We start from the raw sequence: 15,836 nt of genomic DNA, 5'->3' as shown, positions 1-15,836 counted from the left end.
CAAGGACAGAGCCTTAGGAGACCCCACTGGTCACAGGGCACCATGATGATTGACTTCCATCAATTACCAGCCTCTGGGTCTAACCACGGAGCCAATTTCCCAGCCAGCAGATCATGGTGGACCCAAGGCCACAATTGGCCAGTTTCACCAAGAGGTGATCATGGGATACCAGATCAAAGGCTTTTTTGAAGTCAAGATATATGACATCAATCTCTTCTCACTTGTCCAGGTGATAGGTCACCTGGTCATAGAAGGAAATGAGATTGGTCAAGCAAGACCTACCCGCAACAAACCCGTGCTGGCTATCCCTCAGGATGTTGGCATTGGCCAGTCCATTAAGGATGGCCTCTTTAATAAACTTTTCTAAGACCTTCCCCAGGATAGAAGTCAGGCTGATGGGCCTATAGTTAGCCGGATCCACTTTCCTCCCTTTCTTGAAGATAGGCACCACATTGGCCTTCTTCCAGTCTTTGGGCACTACACCAGAGCACCAGGAGTTTTCAAAGATCCATGCCAGAGGCTGGGCTATGATGCTCGCCAGCTCCTTGAGTACCCTGGATTGTAGATTGTCAGGGCCAGCTGACTTGAAGGTATCCAGCCTCTCAAGGTGTTCCTTCACAAGGTCAGCATTGATGGAGGGCAGGGGATCTCCCTCACCCAGACCTCCCTGTCCTGTAGTGGCCATGGGCATCCCATGGGACTGATGAAAGACTGACGCAAAGTACCCATTTAATAGGTTGGCTTTTTCCTGGGCGTCAGTTGTCAGTTGTCTCATCTGGTTTAGCAGGGGTTGCCCTTGCTTTTCCTCTGGCTCCCCACATATCTGAAAAAGGACTTTTTATTGTCCTTGATACTTGAAGCTAGTTGGAGTTCAGTTGCAGCCTTGGCTTTCCTGGTTTGCTCCCTGCAGGACCAGACCAGTGCAGAATATTCCTCCTTGGAGGTGAATCCCATCCTCCATCCTTTGTAGGCCTTTCTTTTTAGCCTCAGGAGGTCTGCTAGATCCCTGGAGAGCCAGGGGGCTGCTGTGCCCTCTTGCTGCCTTTCCTCCAAGATGGAATAGAATTAGCTTGTGCATTGAGGATCGCTCCCTTGAGGAGCAACCACTCTTCTTGAACTCCCCTCTCCCTGGGGTCATGGTCCCTTAGGGCCTCACTGACAAGCCTCCTGAGCTTGTCAAAGTCAGCTTTCCTGAAGTCAAGGACTTCCGTGTTGCTGACTGACTTGCCAGCTTTATGGCAGATGGTGAAGGTGATCAGCTTGTGGTCACTGTCACCCAGCTTCCCATCGATCACTAGGTTGCTGATTAGGTCATCCCCAGTAGCCAGTACCAGGTTGAGCAGCACTTTACCTCTCGTTGGCCCATAGACTTCTTGAGTCAGGTAGAGGTCATCCACACATGATAGGAAGCTTTGTGACTGCTTGGATTTTGCTGAGTGATCCTCCCACAAGATGTCTGGGTAATTGAAGTCACCCATGACAACCAAGGTCCTGGAGCATGTGGCCTCAGCCAGTTCCTGGGTGAATTCCTGGTCAAGCTCTTGACTTTGGGTGGGAGGTCTGTAGTAGACTCCCACTGTTGTGTCCCCTGTGCTGTGTTCCCCATGGATTTTAACCCAGAGGGTCTCCAGTCATCCACCCTGGTCTCCAACATCAGCTTGCAGGGATGCATAGCTTTCCTTAACATAGAGAGCTACACCCCCGCCCCTTTTATCTACTCAATCTCTCTGTACAAGGTATAGCCATCTATACCCATGGTCCAGTCATAGGCGGAGTCCCACCAGGTCTCTGTTATCCTTATGATGTCATAATTATTTGCATTAAGCAGGAGGATGAGCTTCCTCCTGCTTATTCCCCAAGCTCCTGGCATTTGTGTACAGGCAGGCAAGTGTCCCCTTGGGGGCTCTTGCCTTGCCCACAGATTGTACCAGGGCTGGGGCAGGGGTGGGCTCCCTTAAGTGCCTTGGTCTGCTGGCTTTGCAATGGTTGCTCAGCGGGCCAGCAGTGGCGGTAGTCCCCCCATCCCCTAGCGGGCTTAGTTTAAAGCCCAGTGGAGCAGGTCAGCCAGTCTGGCTGAGAAGAGCCTCCTCCCCAGCGGAGAGAGGTGGAGGCCATCTCTTCCCAGCAGCTCACTGCCTCTCTTGCCAAAGAGCGGGCTGTGGTCATGGAAGCCAAAGCCTTCCCGATGACACCAGCGCCGCAGTCTTTGGTTAACTACCTGGATCCTCCTCTCCCTCCTCAGCCATACCCTGAGACTGGGAGGATCAAAGAGAACACCACCTGTGCCCCCAGACCCTTTAGCCCCACTCCCAAATCCCTGTAGCACCTCATGACCCAGGTGGGAGTGCTCCAATCCATGTAACTGGTGCCTACATGAATAAGGAGCTTGGGATAGAGGTCTGTGGGCTGGAGGAGCTTAGGGATCTTCCCCGCAATGTCTTGGATGCGGGCCCCCGGGAAGCAGCAGACTTCCCGGCTAAGGGGTCAGGGCAACAGATTGCCCCCTGAGGATGGAGTCTCCCACAACAAACACTTTACATTTTGTCTTGGGGAGAGCGGGGGCGGTAGCTGCAGTTGAGCCTGTGTTGCCTGTGGGAGCTGGCAACTCAGCAGGCTCTACTAGAGCTGCAAGAGGTGTGTACCTGTTTCTAAGCTCTGGCAGGGCAGGGGCCTTCGTGCGGTGGGCCTTAGGGCCCTTGACCGCCTTGGTCCATCCCCCTGACTGGACAGAGTGGGAGGCCCCAAAATCCTCCCTTGTCCTGGAGGGAGACCGTGTTCTGCTGTCCGGCTCCCAAGGGAAAAAGGTCCTGGCAGTAGGAGTCTATCTGCTGCTCACAGTCCCTGATGGCACTCAGTCCCTGGACTGTGGCCTGGAGCTCCTCCAACTGGCGCACCAGAGACCCCAAAAGGGAGCAGACCCCACAAGAGGGAGTGGCCATACTCCTGGGCCCCAGAGCCTGAAAAAGGGACAGGCAGCCTCCGCAGCTGAGAGCCCGGGTCTCCATCTGCATGGAGCTTAGAACCATGGGCTCTGTCTGGGTGGCTGTGTCTGACACGCTGGGGGGGGGCGCAGACCCCGAGGGGACCCTTGGGGTGCGGCGAGTGCCCATCCATGGCATGCCACTGGTAGGCGGGCTGGGCCTGAGTCTGTCTACCCTAGGGGGCTCACAGGCAGGGCGTCAGGCCTTCCTGCACACCTTCCTGTATGAACTCCATGCTAATACATGCGCCGGCAGACAAGCACACCTGTTTGCACAGCCTGTTTTAACCCCCTCCCACCATGGGCCCCACTTACCTCCAGCTGTGCTGGGGGTTTGGTGGGGGGGCTCCGTAACTGTTGGAGGGTTGCTGGGCGGCTTCGGCAAAGTGGGGGCGCAGTGGGTTTTCACCTGTGTGTCTCTTCCCCTCCTGGAGCTCAGTTGTTACACATTTTCAAGCACTAGACATCTAGGTGGTTCTTTTTATAGCCAAATTAACATTTTTATTGCATATTTACTTTGCATGTGTGGCCAGTCTAAATTTATTTCACAATGAACCAGTTAATTGCATAATATATGTATAATGTGGCAGGGGCCTTAAATAGCAGACATTGCCACACTGTGCCCCTTAGATTGTGAAAAGGCCACCAGATCTGTGGAGTTTCACACCCTGTGACACTTCCCCTGATCTGCCTCCAATTTTCCATTGTGCGCTGAAGTGCGCCTTCGCGGAATCCTACTTTCATAATGTACAGAAGCCTCACAACACCAATGTGAAATATCTTCTATTTTCTTAATTCAAACCCCAGTTCAGTGAAGTACTTGTGTACATACATGAAGTTAAGCATACACCTAAGTCTACCTTCATTTAAGATAGAATTAATGCATATGCTAAAAGTGAATATAAGTGCTCAGGTAAAATATGGTAGAATTTTACCCCTAGAGAAAATAAGTAGAATATTTTCTCTAGGGGTGTGTGTGTAATGAGATATGTAAACACAGAATATAAAAGCACAGAACTGTCCTTGTCTTTTTATAAAACATAGGATTAACCACAACAGTTTAGATAAATAATATGCATCTTTTACTGTACTTTACAATAGTTATCTCAAGCTATGGAATCAACTTGCATAGACTGGAGTACAGAACCTCAGTACAATGGAGCAGCAGCAGCAGCAACAGCAGATTATAGCTCCTGTCCACAGTCCTCTTCTGTTCCTTGGTCTTCTAAATGTAAACAGTTTCCAGAACAAAATTTCAGCACAAATCTAGTAAGCAATACTTGGGGATTGGCTTATGAAGAGACACAGAACAAACAGGTTTGATAAAGATATTTATGTTTCAGAAGAATTATGTTAAAAGTGTATTTCTTTTAGAGAAGGTCTAGTGAAATTATGATTATTAATATGAATAAGCTTCTTCTTTGTCGGAGTCTTTTATTAATGAATACAAAACAATAACATTTCGTTGGTGTCTTTTGAGGCTGGACTAGCACTACCTTTACTCTTAATTACCAGTTGCTGCCCTGAATTAAAGATAATTAAAATACATTAAATATTTTCCTAATATCGCTTCCCCTCATAAGCAATTGCTGTAACTGGGTGATTACAGATTATATGGGAGGTGATCAGTACAACTATATCTGTGATCATAAAACATCCTCTTAAATTAGGGGTTCTTAATTTTTTGGCCCCATAACCCACCTTAATAACTATGAAGTAATCTACACAGCCTGTAGAACTAGTAGTCCAGCCCAAAACAAGAAACAGCAGTGTACCCACCTTAGCGGACCACAATGCCGGTGCAAGACAGTGCTATGCAGAGTTGCTGAGCTAGCCCTGCATGCCGTGCCTCCTGAATGGGAAGCGGCACAGATGTATTAGCACAGTGCTGTGCCCAGACTAATTAATTCTGACTCTCAGAAGAGCTAATCTTTGTGTCTGCAGCACCTCACTAAGCCATCTATATTATTTCCCATTTCAGAAGTAATGAGCGTGGAGCAGCATGGTGTCATAACATGGTGGATCATGTACCAAGGCGTAGGTGGTCAAGCCATTAGCAGAAGTCTGAGGAGTAGCTAGGATCAGAGCCCAAGTCAGCACAGAAATGCTAGAAGAGCAAGGTCAGGGAGCAAGTTGGATCAGATACCATGAGAACTAAGCTCCAACAATCCAAGACATGAGGGAGACAGAAGCTGAAGTCTCAGTGGGGTTGGCAGTGAGTGATCAGATCTTGAGTCAGAGTGCAAAGGAAAGGACAGCAGGAGCCTTGTTACTTGGACAACTTCCCCAAGAAACAGGAAGTCTGACCCAATCTGGAGCCAGAGGTAGAAGGCCTTTCCCCATCAGGGCCCGTTCCTTTCGGCTTTGTCTTCCTTGGTGGACTGATGGAGGGGTGAGCTGGTGCTTGGTCCCTGAGCCCCTGGGTTGTGGTTCTGGGACTAGATCCTGACATAATGCTGATTAATGCTGTAACAACATTTGGAGGAAGTAGCCAGTTCCCATAAGCTCTCTCTATATCAAGCATTGCATCTCACCTGTTGGTACCTCAGGAGCATAAGGATTGCCCTACTGGGTAAAACCAAATGTCCATCAAGTATCCAGTCCCTGATAGTGGCAAGTAACAGATGCTATAAAACAGATAAGAAACAGGGTATAAAGAATATAAGAAACAGGTATAGTGTAACCCATCCCCTTTCATAGACAGGGAGAAGGTTACATCCTGGGTGGACCTGTCCTTCAGAAACGTATCAAAACCTTTTTTGAACTCTTTTATTCTTCTGGTTTCCACAACAACCTGTATTAATTATGCACTGAATAAAAATACTTCCCTATTTTTATTCTAAATTTTCCTCCTCCTGGTCATTTCATCAGGTGCTCCCTATTATGAGAGATCATAAAAAACAGTTCCCTATTTTACACACCATTCACAAACAACATACTGCCCTATGATAGAGAACCACTCCTCCAAATAATCCCTCTCCATTACATTGTGCTCAGTTTGTGGGAAGGCTGAGAACTTGTGATTAAGAGGATACCTTTGAACTCAAGGTAATATTTTCCTATGTCATTTTAAGACATTTATTGACAGGTGGCCTTCTCTAGGTTATCTGACTTTTTTACTTTATTTTTTGATAATTTTAGGTTTTAAGAAATGTGAAGAAGTAGTAACAATTATAAAGGGGGCTTTAATTTTTTTTGAAAAATTGATAATTCTCCATGAAATTAAAAAGATTAATATGTGTTTCATTTGCTTATGTATTTAGTTGATTTGTATGCTGCCCTTCCCAAATTTTGGTGACAAAATGATCAATGCTAGTTCCAGAAGTGTTTTATGTGGCTCCTTTGTTAATCTGGTAGCAGTGGGTCCTAGATAGACTGGCTGGCTGACAACCAGTACTGACATTATGAGCTGCATTAAAGTCAATCAGGCTGCTTACATGAATAATGCAGGGAGGATTTGGTCCTTTATGAGTGGTACTAGAGATTTCAATGAATGTTTTACTCCATCATGAATTAATTAAAATAAATAGAATTATTCAATTCTTTCCCACTGTGCAGCATAATTATACCACATTGTGTGTGTAGATTTTTTAATTATTCTATTCTCATCGAATTTTAATGCAAAATATATAAACAAATGTAAGTGATTAATATATCTATATTGCATTAAGCAATTGCTATTTTAAGCATTACAAATAATTAAACAATTATATATGTTTATTATTTGGCAGTTTCTACCATTTTCTCAGCCTGGAAATATTACTTGTCAAGACCCTTGGATTTCAAATTCCAAAAACAGCCAATGCATTTTCAATGAGTCAGATACAACAGTACCAGGAGCATTGTTTAGTCATTTGCATAGGTAGGCAGAGCTTTTTTCAATTAAAAAAAAAGAGAATTGACAGTGACATTTAAGTAAAATAAAAATAATAAATACTACGGAACAGATCATCATAGAGAAGTAGGGCTGGAAGGGACCTCCATAGGTCATCTAATTCAACACCCTGCCTAAGGCAGGATCATCTATATCCAAACCATTGTATATAAATCCAAAATCTAACTTCTTAGTAAAAGTGTTTTGTTGCTACTGGTGCACTTAGCCTGCTGGGTCTGGAAATAAGGGAAACAAGTCTCATGCATAGAAACTAGTAGTACTACTGCATGATAGCTGGGCTGATCTGCTAACCCTCACGTTATGAACAAACTTTTCCCTGTTTCTCGCTTTTCCCTGTACTCCCACCAGAACCATCCCTAGGGGTGTGCGGGACCCAGGGCATATCAGCCTGCGCAGGGCTGATATTAATCACCTTCTTGTGCTCATCCTTGAATTATCTCCTCATCCTCACCTTCAAAGCCCTTTATTATATTAACTCACCTACATCTCTCTTTTCATTTCTCAGTGCTTCCATTATTCCAGTGCTCTTCCCTTTTCCTCTTCTGTCTCTGATCCTCTTTTGTCTTTTTGTCCTGCTCTTAGCTTGCACCTGATCATGAATTGCTAGCTTCTTTTTGGCTAAAAACATTTCTTTAACTCCTTCTTCCCTTATCCTTATGCAAATAACTCCTACAACTTTCTTTACTTGAACTCTTGTTCCAGAATGTATCTTGTTTTAGATTGCCAGTCTGCTGGGTAGAGAACGTGTCTTTTTAAAGTACAATACAAAAGTATGACATTATAGTTTTTAATATTAAGAATGTAATATAATCCATTTTAATACATATTTAGAGTATTGTACTGGACTTCCATTTATCTGCAAGCTGTGATCACGCAGCTGCTTATTAAATAGCAACCCTAAAACTTGCATGTAATATAAAAATGGCACATGGCTTTGACCGCAATAGTCATGTGCAGCCTCATCTAGCAGTTCTTTTTACCTAGTATTTTAAAAGTCCATTTGATGAAGCAGTAAAGCTCTCAGGGTAACTATACAGAGCACAACCACAAGCCATTTCAGACACAGTGCAGTTTCTCTGAACTGTGCAAAAGTGAAGGGGGAAACAATTCACTGCTCAGAAAAAAAGGAAGTTGACAACATGAGAAGCAGCTAAAAAAAGATGGCTAGAGTAACAAAGAGAGATGGGGAAGTATAGAAATAAAGATCCTGCATTGTACCTCCAGTATTGTAGTGCTCCATTATCCCTGTAACATTCCTTATAGGGAATGTGTGCATCCTTGAGTTTCTGGGGGAAAAGTTTATTTCCTCTTGTGCATTTACTGTTTTAAAACCTAAAACAGTCTTTTGCTGCTGTTTACATGAGGAAAGGGAATCAGTTTCTCCCAGAATCTCTATCAAATTTATTGAGTTTCCTGACCCTTTTCCTTCAAAACCCTTTTACATGCCTTTACACTTCTTTCCCCACAATGGTACCTACTCAATAAGAGGGCTGATTAATCTTATAGTAGGCAAAAACCTTTTTTCTCCCTGACAATTCCCCACCCCACCACAGATCTTCAGAAACAGATCATTTTTTTGCTCAGTTATCCCCAGAAGTAAACTAGCAAGAGGGGATCAGACCTGATACATTCCTCTGCAAGATGAATATTTTATTAAAATTCAAGAAAGTAAATGCAGTAGATGTGAATGAAAATGTTTATGCAATCTTGATTATCACATGTGATTTGTCCTCTCAAATATTTTAGCATGAAATTTCTATGCTAATTTCACTCATTGTTAGTAGCATAGAAAGTTACTGGGTTTATTGTTACTGTTAAAGTTACTGTTATTTTAACTGGGAGTTGAAATTCCCCCCTCTGCAGGAAATTAGATGGTACCGAGTTCTGTAGAGGAGTTCTTCATGGAGGGTTGAACTGCAGTCTACAAATGCAAACTATCCTTTTTTAAGAACTGAAGAAGTTTGTCTTGCAGTTGTTCCTTGCGTGGGACCACCTGAGCTCAGCTGAGTGGAGCAGCAGTGACATACTGTGGCTGATTTGGTTATTCCCTTCTCTGTATGCAAAAAGATAGCTCATACATCCTATTATGTTTGGACAGGGCAAAAAATAGAATTTGTATTCTTTTTTAAGCAGCAAGTCTAAATTCTGTGTTCTTATTTTGCCATAAAAGAACAAATACAATTCAGGATTTTTTTCAATTAAAACGACATACTTTTTAGGTAGAAGTAAGTTTGAGGACCACTTAGTAAAGGAATTTTGAGATTCTTACATATGAAATTTAAAATTAATAATTTGATGTGTGAGCATTTATTGTTGTGTGTATTTCTGCACTGATTGCCTTTTTTCTTCTTCATAAAGTCCAGGATATATGAACTCAGCTGGTAAATCTCCAGCTGTAATTACCGGTAATGATTCTATAAGCAGCAACAGAATAAAAGAATCATTGTTTGATATTGTGGAAGAAACAGCAATACCAAATACCAACCAAGATGAAAGAAGTCATTCCATTCTAGCATTGTTTGAAGATGAGAGCAAGCTGATTCATAATACTCCCTCCAAAAAGCATTGCAGTTCTTTTGTTAACCAAAGCAGTATGAGCCAATTATTTACAGATCATGATAATACAAATCAAACGTTTAACAGAGGTAGCCTTTATGACTTTAAAGAGGTTTATCACAAGACTGACTGTGCTGAAAGACGTACTGTAGGCAGATGCCTTAAGGGAATTTTCACAGTCCCAGAACAGAATTTCTTTCAAAGGAACAATAATTTGAAAACTAGCCGCAAACAAAAGGAAAGACCTAATAAAAGCTACATGAAAGAATACCTTGAGGGACAATATTACTTCACACTGTCTGAAATACAAGAAAATCCTGCAAAGTATGAAAGATTAGGTAAGTATCAAGAATGCCGGGGATTATCTAGCTTTACTCCTATCATGTAGGGGAACATGGTTTCAGAGAGCCAGAGGAATTGTGTCACAGTGTGAAAAATGTCACATAACTAAGGATTGTCACTATTTTTCCCAGGTTTAATGATATAATCATTCTGTGAATTAATAATTTTAATCAAAATCATGATGGAAAAATGTGCTTTCCTAAAATGCTCTATTTTAAATTTAAGCTCTAATTTTTGTTTTTAAGGGTTATTTACAAATCACTCTGCTGAAGAGATTAACTTTGAGGGAACCATGCAGAGCTATTCAATGAACCAGAAGTGAGTTTCTAAAGCAATTACTAAATATTAAAAAGCTGTATCTGTGAATACCACACGTAATGATGAAATCCTGGCCCCAAAGTCTGTGACAAAACTGTCATTGACATCAGTGGGTCACAACTTTGCTTAATGTGTATGAAGTAGCACAGGTCCAGATCCATAAAACAAATTAGGGCTTTAAGCCCTAATACCTAAACCACACCAGAAGAACAGTTATCCCCCAGGTGCTTAAGGAAAACTGCCTTCATGGACCCAGATACATGGTGTTTCCCCTGCCAGGGTAAAAGACAGATGTACAGTGGAAAAATGTCCCTTCTACCCATGTCACTTTGCAAAAAAGGGTTCAAGATTTCTGGGGTCAGAGAAAGAAGGAGCTCCAGTGATTAGAGTACTTAGCTGGAAGAGGGGAGGTCTGGGTCTGATACCTAAGGGCTGTCTGTGAATTCTATATTGAACACTTGCTGGATAAAATACATACAGAACAAAGGCTGGAACCTAGGTCTCTGCTTCCCAAGTGAGTGCCCTAATCTCTGGGATGCAGAGTCAGGTTCCCTCTTTCTAGCCCAATGAATGCTATATTCTTTTTTTGTAAGCTGGCATGGTGTCAACAAGAGGAGTGGAATGTGCCCAGCTCCCACCTTACCCTAAAGCAGGGGTGTTAACATACCACCCACAGGCTTTGTAAGACAGGTGTTGAGCACTTTCAGTTCCTCCTGTTGACACCATGTTGGGTGGCAAAAAAGAGTGTAACATTTAATGGGCCAGAGAGAGGGAACCAGCAGGAGCCTGACTGCAGTTTGGAGAACATATTAGCATTAGTATAATTTACATTACTTTTTATACTGATGTAATTTACATCGAGATACAAAGTGGACAGATGACTAGTTATCCCAGGATAGTTGCTGCAGTAGATGCTATTACAGTGCCCCACCATTTGGCAGTGCAGGAGCAGATAATAGCTTGTTTGCATTGAGCAAACAGTTATCTTCAGAGAACAGCAGAAGCTCAATACCTAAAGTGCTGTAATAAACACCCTATGGCAGAGTTATTTACTCTGCTGCAATGCACATGTAGATGCTGACAGGGTTGGCTGGGGCACAAGGGTGCCTTACTGCTGGGACTGCCTGCCGGCTAGCTCTGCACTGATGCACCTTCGTGTGCTAGCCAGTCCCACTGCAGCACATTGAATCATGTCAGAGCATCCCCAGGCTGGCAGGCTGACCCCCTGTGCTCTTTGCCAGCCGGGGCTGCGTTGCCTTGGCTCAACATACTGTGGTTCTGAGCACCCATGCAGATGCTTCACCTGGAAGCAGTAAACTCCAGTCCAGTTTATTTAGCCACATTAACTGCACATGTAGATATGCCGAGCAAAAATGAAATATTCTGGTTATTTCTGAACATACACTTAGCTCTATTATATAGATTTAGTTTCTAGATCCTGTCTTTTGTAGCAAAAGTAATACAAAGTGCTTTTAAAAATGACAAGTTAAATACAGATGGTGTGTGGAGTGTTTAGGGAAAACAGGCAGCCATCACTGGCATAAAAATGGTTTGTAAACTGAATCACTCTTTCCCTTTGACTAAAACATAAATTACAGAGTAATTTATACTTCTTTATGCTAGGGCCATATTTGATCCTAAGCTAAGTGCGTTTTCTTTCTTAATTCTTTCTTATTCATGTTAATGTCGCACATTAAATGCAAATACATGAAATACAATTTTTGGCATGTGTTTACAGTCTGTATTCTTGTCCTAGTTAGAAGTTACTTCCAAGTTGCTCAAGTTGTACAATCTTCTCTCCTAACTATTCTGTCTTTTCCTTTCACAAAGTAGTGTTGGCCTCAGTAAGCTTTAATAAGATAACTGTCCATGGAAGCAATGTTTACAAAACCAAACTTGAGGCATGAAATGCTCAGAATTAAAAAACAAGTCCAAGCTACATTAGTAGCAGAAGGTATTTTGTAGTTAGGGAGGAGTGAGAATGAATTTACAGATAACAGTACTGTAAGAAGTATAAAACTAAATTATACTGTAAGATTAACAGTAGCTGTGCTTTCAAATTTGGGAAGCAAACAGGTTGAAAACTGCAGCATTGAATCACTAATTATATGACCTTATTTATTTGCATTCTTTAGTGACTGCCATCTTCTGGAAGAATCAGATTGGAGGTACTCAAAAGCCTTTGGATTTGAAATGGTAAAAACAATTATCAGCTTTTATTTACCTGTACTATATACTACAGGATGCTGGCACTGGACATACAGTCAAATTCTGTGCCATGCCTCCAGTGGGCAGGGACCAGCAGCAATTTAGGGGCAGAGGTTGCATGAAAAAACCTCTTTATCTCTATGCATCTAAATAGCTATATAGATAATGTGCCAGTAGATGTCACCCAAGAATATGCAATGTCTTCATGGGTTTTGCAAGTCTAATAAAACTTGTGCACTTCAGGTACCTCCTCTGTGTAATTCTACCTAGAACTCTTTACCTTTCCCACTTCATCCAAACTGCTGCTCTAGTCATGGGCATGGCTGAGTCTTTGTGGGCTTTTTAAATATTTTTATTCCAGAAAGGACCATAATGAAAAAAGGACAATTATTGACACTACAAAATGTATTAATGTCTTCATTTTCTTTAAATAAAAAAAAGGTTCCAACAACAGATGAGGAAAATGGTAATTTGGAAATGAGTTCAAAGTCTGGAGAGATACAAAAAGGTAAGTACCAGGGACATCTTTGTTAGATCAGAAAATAGATCTGCTCTGCGTAAAACTGATACAGTTACTGCTACAGTCACATAGTGATTGCCTCCTGTTTTTCAGCTACTAATATGGTATATTTGACTCATCCAACACTGAACCAAAAAATCTGAATGTTATCATAGAACTATGTCATACTTGTGGTTGCTTTTATTAAAAAAGATTCAGCAGTTATACCATCCCACTGGTGATTAATCATCTGATTCATCTGCAATGTTTTTCACTGTGCCACTTCCACTCTCTTGGCTAGCATGGGATCACATAGTCACTCAAAAAAAATCTGAGAATAATGGCAATCATAAGGACTCTTTTTACCAAGCAGTTTAGAAATACCTGAACACTGCAGCACAATCTTCTAATGTCAGGGAGGTGATGGCACCAAGTATGTCTTTCTTTTGCTTTATATTTCTTGTTCCTTTGGATGACAATTGGCTTGAAAATATTTTGTAAGGACATGATTACATGAAGTAATCCCTGCATTGGAAATTTGATGAGCATTTCTTACTAGTCTGTTTACTGTCTTACAGCTAGATGGTGCCGTGAATAACAAGTGCATGGGATGGTGGGAGTTGCATATTCTTTGGTTCCACTGTAGCAGTAGGTTTCAGATGTATTTGCTGCACTTCCTAGAGCCAAGAACATACTCTCTCTATATACTTAATGCATCACAAGATACTCTGAATATTGTGGAAGGAAGCCCAACAACCTGCTCTATATCCCATCCATTGCAAACAGGAACTTTCCTGCACTCCATTACAAGGTACAGCAGACAGCACAATTCCCATGCATTGCAGGGAGTTCTGAAAGAGTCAGGACTCCCTTGGAGCTTAGTTTTTACAATGCAACTCTGCCAAGCTCCCGTCACAGGGTTGCACTTTAATGGCACAGAGGAGACTTTAAAACATGAGAATAATCCCACTGATTCTACCTTGATTCTTTAGTCTGAGGGAGGAGAATAAGCTCTTTGCTACAATGAACCATCTAGTCCTTAGCTCTTTAGATAGCTATTGAAAGTGGTCAGCATTTTCAAAAGAAGTTTTACTGGTGAGAGACGTGTGTTTTGGATTTTATTTTCAGACACTGAATCCCCCTTGAGCAGTCAGTCCCCCTGTTATTCTCCCAAGCTAACAGAGAGTTGTGTCAGCACTGGTTCTGAGATGGTAAGCAACACCTTCTTACCTGTATTATTTATTAATGTTTATATAATGTATGGATTTGACAGAACTCATCAACATGAAGCCTGGATGCCAGAGCACATGTAGAAGAGCTTGCTGCCTAATCTTGTTTTATTATTTGACTTGTCTAAAAACTTTGCATGTGTGAGCAGCAGAAAAAAAATTGTCATTTTAAAGCTTTATAGGAATATTGGACCATAAGGAATGCTGGTACTATCAGCTTGGTGCTATGCCATGCATTACATTATTTGCTGGTAAGTAAGCAGAATTTGGCCCCAGTGTTTTTAACTGTTCTTGAATAAAAAGGGGGCAGGTTTGGACTTTTCATGTTGCTTATCTCTTGTTCCATTATGGAGTTACTGGACTTATGGGCACCTGTAAGTATCACTAATCTGCTTCAACAGTCAGAAGAGGAGGAACGAGCTGAAAAGAAGAAATGTCTTTATGAGAACTCTTTTCACAGAAACAAAGCCAATCCAAGTGCTGCTTCAACAAGCAAAGGCCCAGAGTGCAGCTCTCATACAGACAGCATGCCTTTCCTTCCAGGCAATAGTTTGGCTGTCAAAGCAGCCAGAATTCCTCAACAGGAAGAGGCTATTTTACAAGCTACACAGGAGGACAATAAAGGGCCAGCTGCTCTACCTCAGTACAGCTCATCACACATAGTACTTAAGAAGGAGGCTTTTAATCACAACGAGAGACATGATGCCTGGTCGCAAACAGAGACCTTTACTGTAGGAGCAGAAAAAATCGATGCTGCCACACAATGTGCTCTGATACAGGCATGCAGCTGTAGAAACCATCTTTCCTCTGTCCACAGTGCTGAAATGATCACTGATGTCAACAAAGCAGATCCCGCTGGAGGGCAGGAAATCCCAGCAGATGAGGCACTTCCATCTTCAGGTACAGACAATGCAACGGTTACTACAGAATTTCCTCCTGAAACTGAATATCTGGCTTTGGCTGACAAGATGACTCTAGATGTTCTGAACTATTTTAATGTAATGAAAAAGAGGGAAAAGAGCAACTGAGAGAGACGTGTTAAGCACGTAGAGTGGATGCATCAAAGTGCCCTGTACTCTAGAAGTTCTGTTCCTTTCACAGTCTATTATTTCATTTATTTGTTACATTTATTGTTAACTTGTGTGGACAAGACTTACTCATTTTTTAAACAAATGATTACTGAAGATGCTCAATGTTTTACTACAGTTCATTGAAAATAATGTTTTTAACTAAAGAAAAAATCTACAATCCAAGTATAACAGTTGTATGAGACTGAGCCTGTTCTTATTGAATTCAGCGGAAAGGCTCCATTTGACATTGAAGGATACAGGATAGGTCCCTTAAATCAGAAAACAAATATTTTGTGTGCTTATGCACCCATTTTAGCACACTAACTAGCCTGAATAGCACACCTATGCTGAAACTGTAAAATGAGATACAAGAGGAATGCACATCTGTGCACATAGAACAAACTGCAATTAGTACTGCATATTCAAGTAAGAAGATTCTCTCTTGAGGCAGTTATGCTAGATTTATACATTCACTGTAAATGCAGACTCATCTCTTGTTTTGGTAGTTTGCCTGAAAATTAAAATGCTGAGTTCTCACCTTTTCTCATTCAGTTAAGTGTTTGTACAATCCAGAAATAAATGTTGTAATTCCTATCATGTTCTGCTTATATTATATACTTCCTCTTAAAACAGCTCTCAAGAAAGGTGCTTGTAGACTACTCTGGCGCTGAACTCCTCTAGTTGCCTAGATGGTCTAACTGGTAGTATGTAGTTAAGCTCAACTATGTACAGAAAGACA

General features: G+C 42.0%; 1 protein-coding gene across 1 annotated transcript in view; it reads left to right on the top strand.

Moving 5' to 3' along the window:
- REDIC1 (regulator of DNA class I crossover intermediates 1) overlaps positions 1 to 15,494 on the top strand; it is a 32,446-nt gene extending 16,952 nt beyond the window's left edge. Inside the window, exons 6-13 of the mRNA XM_090041062.1 lie at positions 4,082 to 4,297; positions 6,122 to 6,144; positions 9,234 to 9,769; positions 10,019 to 10,091; positions 12,227 to 12,287; positions 12,741 to 12,807; positions 13,864 to 14,009; positions 14,429 to 15,494. Coding sequence (XP_089897188.1) covers positions 4,082 to 4,297; positions 6,122 to 6,144; positions 9,234 to 9,769; positions 10,019 to 10,091; positions 12,227 to 12,287; positions 12,741 to 12,807; positions 13,864 to 14,009; positions 14,429 to 15,055 — 1,749 coding nt within the window. The 3' untranslated portion in view covers positions 15,056 to 15,494. The remainder of the gene's footprint in view (positions 1 to 4,081; positions 4,298 to 6,121; positions 6,145 to 9,233; positions 9,770 to 10,018; positions 10,092 to 12,226; positions 12,288 to 12,740; positions 12,808 to 13,863; positions 14,010 to 14,428) is intronic.
- Positions 15,495 to 15,836: the final 342 nt, after the last annotated feature.

Source organism: Crocodylus siamensis, chromosome 4, assembly GCF_052110815.1.
Source record: "Crocodylus siamensis isolate JL-2025a chromosome 4, ASM5211081v1, whole genome shotgun sequence".
NCBI lineage: Eukaryota > Metazoa > Chordata > Crocodylia > Crocodylidae > Crocodylus > Crocodylus siamensis.
The sequence above is the reverse complement of the archived record's forward strand: the minus strand, read 5'-3'. Positions and strand labels throughout refer to the sequence as shown.